The following is a 10,116-nucleotide window of genomic DNA, read 5'->3' on the forward strand; positions in this document are numbered from 1 at the left end:
CCCTGTCTCAGGAAAAAAAAAAAAGATTCTTTAATGTTACGATCCCACTAGGTGTGGCGGTGTTGAATCCTCGCCCTCAGAGGTTGAGGCCTGGGCTACACAAGGAGACGTCATCTCCAAAACAAAAGGCTTGGAGGTGTTGCTCTGTCGGTAGAGCTTGCCTAGCATGCTGAGGTTCAGTCTACAGCGTCTTGTGAGCAGGTGTGGTGGAACAGGCCTGTAATCCCAGCAATCAGGAGGTGGATCACCGTTGGCTACGTAGTGAGCTGAGGCCAGCCTGCAGTACAAGAGGCACTGTCACCAATAAACAAGGACACAAACAAATATTTGTCCCGCTGCTAAGCACAGCTCCTATGAGAGCCGCTGATCTATGCTGAGGCAGGCAGTTTGTCAACAGTGCTGAGACAACTGGACAACCGTGTGCAGGAGACCGAAGTGGAATCTTTACCACGTACTATATAAAACTAAAGGGGAGTAAGCGCAGGAGCGAATGTCTATGACTTAATTAGGCAAAGATTTCCCGGAAACGACAAGATGCACATACAACAAAAGGAAAAAACTGGGGGCTAGCGATATGACTCAGTGGTTATCAGCACTGACTGTTCTTGCAGAGGACCCAGCTTCAGTTCCCAGCACCCACATGGTGGCTCAAACCACCTGTAACTCCAGTTCCAGGGGCACCTTCTTCTGACCTCTGCAGGCACAATGCATACACATGGTACACATATATACATGCAGGCAAAACACACACACATAAAACAAGAAGAAATAAACCTATAAGAAGAAAAAAGGAAAAACTGGACTTTATCACAATGCAAGTCAAAGAACACTCTCAAGAAAAGTGAAAAAAAAAAATCAACTCCTAGCATGGGAGAAAACTTTTCAAGGCGTGGGTGGATCTGCTGAGGACTTTACAGCTGGTTCTACAGCGAACTCAGGACAAAAAGCAAACCAGGTCTGGGGAAATAGCTCAGTCAGTAAAATGCTTGCTTTACAGACACTCAGACACGGTTTTTCTTTGTAGCCCTGGCTGTCCCAGAACTCGCTTTGTAGACCAAGCTGTCCTCGAACTCATAGAGACTGGCCTGCCACTGCTGGGATTAAAGGCTTGCGCCACCACTCCTGGCTACAAGGATTTATATTTAGGGGGGGAAAAAGCCTACTATGGTAATGCTTGATTGTAACCCCAAAGCTGGGGAGGCAGAGATTGGAGGATTCCAGGGGATCACTGGCCACCAGGCTAGCTGTACACTCCAGGCCAAAGAGAGACCCTGTCTCAAAATAAGGTGGACATTAGATGTTGTACACATACTCAGGGCATGTTCACCCCCAACAGCATGCATGTCCACATATGTACACTCATACACACATGTGCAAATTAATCTTCAAATTGGCAATGGATTTAAATAGACATTTCTCAAAAAATAGATATACATATATAGATATGTATACACACATACACACACTCACACACACACACAAAGCAAAAAGACACAGGAAGATTGCTCAGGGATTTTGGTCAACATGGAAAACCAAACCAAACCCAGAATGGTGAATCGCTTCACACCCGACGGTATGAAGAGAATCAAAGTCCATCCTGGCAAGAAATGAAGGCCTCGTATCCTTGATGGATAGCAAAGCAATCCAGTCGCTTTGGAAACAGTCTACTGAAGCCTCAAGACATTAACCTGAGTCACCCGGCATCCATCTTTGGAAGCCCTCTCTCCCTGGATGTTGCCTTGGTGCAGACTCCACCTCCAAAAAGCCTGCTAAGCATTGACCCCTCCCCAGGGAGGGTCAGGACCACTCCCACACACCCAGAGAAGAAACAAGTGGTCTTCAGGTTTTGCTTGCTGTCCCCCCAACCCCATGCTCTCCCGGCCACCCAGGAGTGCTGCATTAAACGTGGTCATCTTTTATTCAGTTTAATTTGGTCTGATTGGAATCATTTGTGTTGGCAGAGAGGCTCATCTTAAGATTATTCCTAACAACCTTATGTGATTCCATTTCTTTAGCTAAATGCCCCCAAAGAATAAGCAAAACAAACAAACAAACAAAATCCATGTCTTTTGCAGAAGTCTGTCCATTAAGGTTCATGGTAGTCGTGCTCATAATAGTCAAATATGGAAACAACTCAAATGCTTTCCCCCTGGTGAATGCAAAAACCAAGTCATGTACTCATTAATGGGATGGGGTAGCACTTGACTACAGAAATAATAAAATACTCACACACTCGACAGAACGGGTGTTTTGACATCTGTTTTGTGTGTATGTATATATGCTTGTGTGTGTGTGTAGTATGCATGTATGTGCACATACACTTGCCCATGAGTACACATGTTGATTTCAGATGTTTTCCTCCATTGCTCTACACACTAATTTTTTTTTTTTTTTTGAGACAGGGTCTCTCATTAGACCTGGGGCTCATCACAGGCCGGTAAGCTTGTCAATCCATTTGTCTCTATTCCCTTGCACTGGGGTTACAGGTGCCTGACACCTCACTCAGCTTTTTACGCGGGTGCCAGGGATCCAAACTCAGATCCTCATTTTATGGACGGCACGGATAATTCTTGGAAGCACGATGACAGCCTTCGAAGCGTAAGGACCGTGTGGTGCAGAACTCCATTTACATGTAATGTGCAAAGCAGGCAAATCCACAAAGACAGAAAGTAGGTTAATGATTTCCCCCAGGCAGACAAACGGGAAGAAGGGCGAGTGCCTGCTAGCAGGTACCATGCTCTTTAATGAGGTGACGTTCTAATTAGCTAATGGGGACAATTTGTCCAAACTTATAATCATCTATGATCCCTGGAACTGTACACCTTATAAAAGGTCAACTTTACAAATGAGTCAGATCTCAGTAAAACCAACCCTGGTCATAAAATCATGGCCAGGGAGGACACGGCCTCCACCCCGGTGGGGCACTAATGTTTCTTTGATAGACATGGTACCATACTTTCTATTTTTACTGTTTTTGGAACTGAGAACTAAACTCAGGGCCTTGCGCTTGCTAGGCAAGTGCTCTACCACTGAGCTAAATTCCCAACCCCGTATCAAACTTTCTAAATATTTCTGGACCCATAGACTGGCGCTGCCCTCAGACCCAGCCTGGGTCTGGGCCTTCTATTGCAGCTTGGACAGTGAATGCAGAAACTAATGTTTTGTGCTACATGGGACATCTGTGTCTCCCCTGCTCAGGCTCAGGGGACAGCAGGAGTAGGGGCAGGAAGGAAGAGCTGGAGGACGGGGTGGAGAGGATGAAATGCTGTCTCCTGGAGGACATAACTGCTAGACCCCCAGACTTACAGCAGCTGTGGCTACTTGCTTGAGACCTTCCCAAGACCCCATCCCTCCCTAAAGAGCCATGGGTAACTAATATTTATTGGGGAGGGGAGCCCTATTCCTTAGGGGTATGGTCCTTGCTCAAGTAAATAACCCCTTATCCATGCTCACACAGGCACTCCTCACAAAGTGCATGTACCACTGCGCCCTCATCCTTTAGAATGATTCTAAGTATTCTAAGAGTAAAATGAGCCAGAGGGATTCCTTCCTGAATCTCACTCTGTAGACCAGGCTGCCCTTGAACTCTCAAAGATCCTCCTGCTGCCTCAAGTGCTAGGTCAAAGGCAAGCCCGACTCATTTAGCCTTAAGGATGTTTCAAAGATGTTTGCTAAATGTTGCTCGAAGCCAGGTGGTGGGAAACACCTTTGATCCCAGCACTTGGGAGGAAGAGGCAGGAGGATCTCTGTGAGTTCAAGGACAGCCAGGGGTGCACGGGAGAAGTGTTGTCTCGAAAAACAAACAAAAATGTTCAAGGGCTGCAGAGATGGGTCAGTGAGAGCACCACCTGCTCATCTAAAGATCCTGAGTTCAATTCCCAGCAACCACATGGTGGCTCACAACCATCTGTAATGAGATCTGGTGCCCTCTTCTGGCCTACAGGCATGCATGTAGGCAGAATACTGTATACACAAAAAATAAATAAATCTTTATAAAAATGTTGTTCAAAGAAGGAAACAAACATATTCAACAGTAGGAGTCTGGATGTTTCTGGGATACACGTGATCATAAAGATTGGAGTAAAGGGGTGGGGCTAGAGAGTTGTTTAAGGGGTTAAGAAATGGCTGCTCTTCTTGTATGCGCGTGGCCACTCACAACTATCTATAACTCCAGTTCCAGGAGATCTAACTCCCTCTTTTGGCTTCCTCAGACACCAGGCACAAATACCCATGCAGGCAGGATACCCTTGCACAAAAAATAATAAAATAAATAAATACTTCTTTAGAAAGACAAAACCAAGCTGGTCAGGGAGGTAGAAATTATGTAATAAAGGATGCTTCAAAACAAAAAGAGTGGAGCAAAGAGCCCGGCAGTGGTGGCTCTCACCTTAAACCCAGCTCTGGGGGTAGGGGCAGAAGCAGGCTGATCTCTGTGAGTGAGTTCCAGGACAGTCAGGGTAAGAAACGACAGGTGGTCACTTCAGCAGCTCATACACTAAAACTGGAATGATATAGAGGATAGCATGGCCCCAGCGCAAAGATGCCAAGGCAAATCTGTGAAGGGCTCCATACTGGGAGGGAGGGGCCTGTTTGGATTAAGTAATCGAGGGGAGCTGGGTGCGAGAAACCGTAGAGATGGGGAAGGGACTGTTGGTGAGAATCAGGGGCAATGGACAGGTATGAAAGCCAGATGAAAGAACAGATGAACAGAGCCGCCAGCCAGTCCGTTGGACAGACAGGAATCCTGCGGGCTAGGGCCCAGTCTCTTCTCCCTCTGCCTCACTGGATAAAACAACAGCAGATGAGATCGTGCACAGTGGTCAGCCTATTGGGTCAGAGCAGAAGGGGGTGAATCTGGGAGACAATAACAGTACAAGCCTGGATGGTCATTGTATTAGTTGCCTTTTTCATTGCTGAGACACAGAGAAGAGCAACCAAGGGAGGAAGAGTTTGGTTCGGCTCACAGTTCCAGGGTACAGAGCATCGTGGGGACGGAAGCATGGTGCAGCCGGCCTCACTGCACCCACAGCCAGGAAGGGAGTGAGAGAACAAACATGGGTGCTCAGCTCTCGGGCTCCATCTTACTCAGCTTATGATCCCAGCCCTAAGATGCTGCTGCTACACTCAGGCTGAGTTTGGTCATCACCATCCACTCAGTCTAGAAACTCCCTCGCAGATGAGCAGAGGCCTGTCTCCCAGGTCATGGCATCCTGTCAAGTGGACAAGCTATGAACCCCCAGAGCCACAGCAAGAAACAAGCAAAGCCGTTGATGGGGCTGTGTTTTCTAAAAAATATGCCTAGTAGCATATAACTCTTAAGACATTCCAGAACGACGGACCCCAAGGGGTAAAGAAGGATAATGGTACACCAAGAGGGCCCACTCATGACGAGTAGGCCCACGGCACGCCTTTGTCCTGGAACCATCCTACACATTTCGAGACGTTCGGCATCCCTAGCCTGCATTGCGCACTAACCAAGCAGTAGAATCTCCTGCACTATGACAATCACGACTTCAAGACGCTCTCCTGGTGGGGAGGGGGGGGGCAATAATTCTTCCTTTTAAAGTTTCTTTTTCAGTTGTGCCTGAAATGAATCTTGTTTTTTTTTTTTTTTTTTATAAGTAGCCCCCTGGATCCAATGTCCTGTTGAATACAGGCACTTGATCCTTGGTGCAGCTTCTGTTCAACTTTGTATCACGGGAATGGATTGGCCTGATTTCTCGGCCCTCGTCTTGAATTGGCCCCAAACAGGGTCTCCGGTTAGTGGAGTGAAGGCTTTTTGTATAAAGGTGGCAAGAGTCAGCTCAGGGGTTGTGGGGGAGGGCACTTTTCATCTTCCCCGTTATCATTTGAGTATTTGATCTCTGGGTAAAGAGGCCATTTATCTTTGTAAAACAAAACATTTTTGCTTTCTCCGTTTTTCTGTAATGGCAAAAGAATGGAAGTGAATAAAGTTTTACTGATTTTTGAGACACTAAAAAAAAAATTAAAAAAATAAAGTTTCTTTTTCCTCACTGGCCTTTTCTGAGTTTCCTGTAAAGACTTCAGCAAAGTGGAAGCCGCTCACTCTTTTGAGAAGGAGCTGACAAGGTGCTGATTTAAACAACCCCCTCCCCACCCAATCCGTGCTTCCTCAGGTGTGTTTGCTTGTGACAGTTAAGTAAATAAAAAGGGGACTGAATGTTATTACATGGATGCCACAATTCATTTGAAAGTCACCAATAACAGGAAGGGTTCAATTAACTGAGATTGTTGCAATCCCTTTGATTCTGTTTCAAGTGCTTGTAATCATTACAAAGATTGCAGCATCCTACAATTCACAGGTCAAGTATGGGGCTGTTACTAGCTTGTAATAAAACTGTAAAAGAAAAGGAGCCCCTATAATTTGGTTTCAACATAAGAGTTGCCGTGGCACAGCATTGAGTGTTAGGATGAGTGGCAGCCACTCCTCTCCCCACCCCCACAGAAGACCAGGCAAGCAATTTGAATGACAGATACTGTTAAATGGGGTTTGTTCTCTATTATTTCACATTTATTTGGTTTTTCAAGACAGAGTTTCTCTGTGTAATCCCAGCTGTCCTGGACCTCCTTCTGTAGACCAGGCTGGCCTCAAACTCGGAGATCCACCTGTTTCTGCCCACTGAGTGCTGGGATCAAAGGTGTGCACCACCATCACCCTACTCAGGGGTTATTTGACTTTTTAAAACAGGCACAGTCAGCTCTGTCCAGCAAAGGTGGATACAGACTGGGGAGACGGCTCAGTGTATAAAGAGCCTGCTGCACAAACATGAGGACCTGGGTTTGGATCCCCAGCACCCATGAAAAATTGGGGTGCGGTGGTACACACCTATAATGCCAGTGTTCAGGGTTTGAGACAGGTAGATCCCAAAGGCTCACCAAATGTCCAGGTTCAGTGACATTAATAAGGTGGAGGGCTGGTAAGATGGCTCAGTGGACAAAGGTGTCTGCCACCAAGCCTGACAACTTGCTTTCAGTCCCAAGGACCCACATGGTGGAGAGAATTGACTGCTCTAAGCTGTCTTTTGACCTCCACATGCCACTTCCCCCTCCCAAATAAAGAAGGAGAGGAATAGAGGAAAACGTCTCCATGTTGCTCCGCGGCCTCCACAAGTGCCTGGGTGAGCGAACATACCCACACACGCCCATGCACACTCATACTGAGGATGATTTTATCCGCAAGGTTTTCCCATCTCTTAGAAAGTTCGCTGCAATCTAGAGAGACCCCCGGCAACCCGTCAACGGTAGCTATTTCTAGGGTTGGGATGACCAGTCCTTACGTTTCTTCTTTCGCTCTTATATTTTCTAGAAAGGATGCAACAGAGAGCATGTGGGTATAAATCCGAAAACAAGAGGTGATGGTGGTCCAGGCCTGCCCCGCCAGAAGCCCAGCTCCGTCCCTTGAGCGTCTGTTTGCTTAGCTGAAGCAGGAGCGCTCGCCAACTCCTTCACTCATACAGCAAATATTTGTGGAGCTCTTTAACGCCAGGCCTTGCGCGGTGACTACAATACTTTCGGCCATTTATTGGGGCTGCAGATACCCTCAGGGCTGGCTATGCCAACCTCTTGGGAAATGAGCTAAGCCAACACCTTCCCGGCTTTCTGTGCAAGGGAACCACTTGGAAGCTGACTCGGTGGGTTTGGGATCTGAGGCTGTGAAGCCAGCAGGCTCTCAGGATCCATACAGGTGCTGCTAAAGGTTTCTCAGAGAGTCCACCCAAGTCCCAACTCGTTCTACACCACCACGATCGCCCCGCCCACGCTCCCCTTCCCCCGCCTTCATATGGGCTAGATTTCAATTCTACAAATGCTTCCTTGGGTCCGGAGATGCAACAGAAGGGGGAACCCCCATTAGACAGTGTAACTCGAATCTCCTTAGGTAAGAATAGAGACCAAGAAAAAAGCAGGCAGGCATGGGTTTGAATCTCAGCTCCACCACCACGAGTAAGCTTTACTCCTCCCATTCTCTGGGCCCCAGTTTCCTCAAGTGTAGAAGGAGCTTACTTGCAACCACCTTCACAGGGGAGCGTTGCAGGGACTACTCGAGCTCAGAAACTTCTTCAGGACTTGACACCCTGGCAGAGGGCAAAGACAATAGACAGTGGCCGCCACTAGTTGTCAACAGAACTCCAGGCGGAAGGCCTGGCTTCCAAGGGAGAGAAGGCGCAAGCCCTGCCCCCTCCCAGGCACGTGCCCAGCCCCCACCAGGATGTGCTCCCGAACGGTACAGAATCACTCAGGTTCTCAAAGAGGCTGAGATTCCCAGGATTTATTGAGGGAAATGTTCTTGATTTATCTCAAACTGGCTACAGGAAGATAACTGAGAAAATGAAAATTTTCTCCCCTTTATAACTAACATTAGGGAATTTTTTTAGAGCTGGGGGAGCGGCTCAGTGGTAGTGCATCTGCCTAGCACGTGAGGCTCTGGGTTCCAGCCCAGCACTGTGGAGGAATCAGTTTGAGAAAAGCTTTGTTTTCAGGGACCCATGCACGTGGAGATCAGGTAAGGGAGGCCCTAGGTGTTCCGGACACTGAAGATCAATAAACGACCACCAAGTATCCGGCCCCCGGGATAGGCCACCATCCTCGAAAGAAAACAGCAAGCTAGGAAGCCGCCCGCAACAGACATCCTGAGGGTCACGACCGTCGGTCCCCAAGAGAGCCCAAGGCGAACGAACCTGGATGTGAGTTTTGCACTTTACAAAGAAGTCGAGGCTGAGCTCAAGAGCGTTCCCGGAGCCCGCGGGAAGACCGGAGCCAGCTCGGTGGGCGGAGCTGGAGACGCGTGAGCTAGCCGTGTCCACCTGCCTCCCACCGCCCGGCCCGGCCCGACACTCACGATCTCGGCCACAATCAGGAGCCCCGGCAGGGTGCGGAGGAACTCTCGGTCGTAGGCGAAGCTGCTGCTGGTGGTGGAGAAGTTCTCTGCGAAGGAGCTGGCAGTGGTGGTGACCGTGTGCGAGCGCGGGCGCTGCGATTCCTCCATCGTCGCGCCCGGAGCTGGCCCGGGTCCCCGGGGACCCTACCCCCACCCAGCGAGCTCCCTGGGCCCAGGGTCGCCGGCCAGGAATAGGGAATCGAGACCGGTGGGTGGCGGGCTCGCCGGGGGTGGCCTCCGGGGTCAGGCCCGTGAGTGTCCCCACTTGTCGGCGCGCGCGCGCTCCGGAGCTCCGCGGGGACCCGGCAGCAGGATCGCTGGCAACCGGTGGCTGAGGGAGGCGGGGGAGGGGGAAGAGAGCGAAGGGGCGTAGACTGGGCGGGTGGGGGGCGGGCACTCGGGGACCTCCCCTCGGGGGCGCCGCCGCGCGGCCACTGCACCTGTCGCCCGGGGACTGAGAGCTCGCAGGGGTGCAGGGACGCGCCAGGGAAGCGGCACCTCCTAGCTCCGGCCGCAACCAGACTCCGCCCACCTAGGGCCACCAGACTCGGACCTGCTTCCTCCCACCTGGCCGGACTAGCAGCAGGGCCTCTTAAGGAAACCCGGGCCTCCAGGGACGTGGCGACTCTGGGACTCAGACATCCAGGCGGATGGGGGAGGGAGATTGTAATTGTGATCCAGCCGGACCTTAGACCCGGGATCGATGCGAGGCCGCCTGGACAGTGGACAGTTGTCACCCGCTTCGTTGCAGCCGCCACCAAAGCCGGGTGCTGTTTCCTGTCCCTCCTATCGGGAACAATTTGAGGAACCAACTTAATTGCGGGGCTGTGAGAACCAGACGTTTCCAGGCGCCCTTCACAACTCTGTCCGGGACTAGCTGGAGCATAGAGCGCAAGATGGAAGGTGGGGAGACGTTCAGGATCCCTGGGCAAGATGTATGTATCGTTGTGACCGTCCTCATTAGCCTTAGAGAGGAAAAAAAAATGTTTCAAACAAGTTCCAAAGGGACCATCTGTGCAAAGTGAAGTTTATGATAAGCTAACAGTGCTTGCCTGGGGTAACGGAGAAGGAGGTGGGCATCGCATTGTGTGGCTGCGCTGTGCCCGCCAGGTGAATGTTGAACTGAAGCATGGGTGCTTGTGTGATTACCATGAAGTTTCTGGCTCTTCTTTGCAGGGCCTCAGTGGTGCCACCTGTGTTTCAAAACAAAACAAGGGCCG

The 10,116-nt window shown here is 49.9% G+C and overlaps 1 protein-coding gene across 1 annotated transcript in view; it reads right to left on the minus strand.

Moving 5' to 3' along the window:
• Cmtm8 (CKLF like MARVEL transmembrane domain containing 8) overlaps positions 1–9,226 on the minus strand; it is a 55,141-nt gene extending 45,915 nt beyond the window's left edge. Inside the window, exon 1 of the mRNA XM_057768088.1 lies at positions 8,858–9,226. Coding sequence (XP_057624071.1) covers positions 8,858–9,004 — 147 coding nt within the window. The 5' untranslated portion in view covers positions 9,005–9,226. The remainder of the gene's footprint in view (positions 1–8,857) is intronic.
• Positions 9,227–10,116: the final 890 nt, after the last annotated feature.

This window comes from Chionomys nivalis, chromosome 4, assembly GCF_950005125.1.
Source record: "Chionomys nivalis chromosome 4, mChiNiv1.1, whole genome shotgun sequence".
Classification (NCBI taxonomy): domain Eukaryota; kingdom Metazoa; phylum Chordata; class Mammalia; order Rodentia; family Cricetidae; genus Chionomys; species Chionomys nivalis.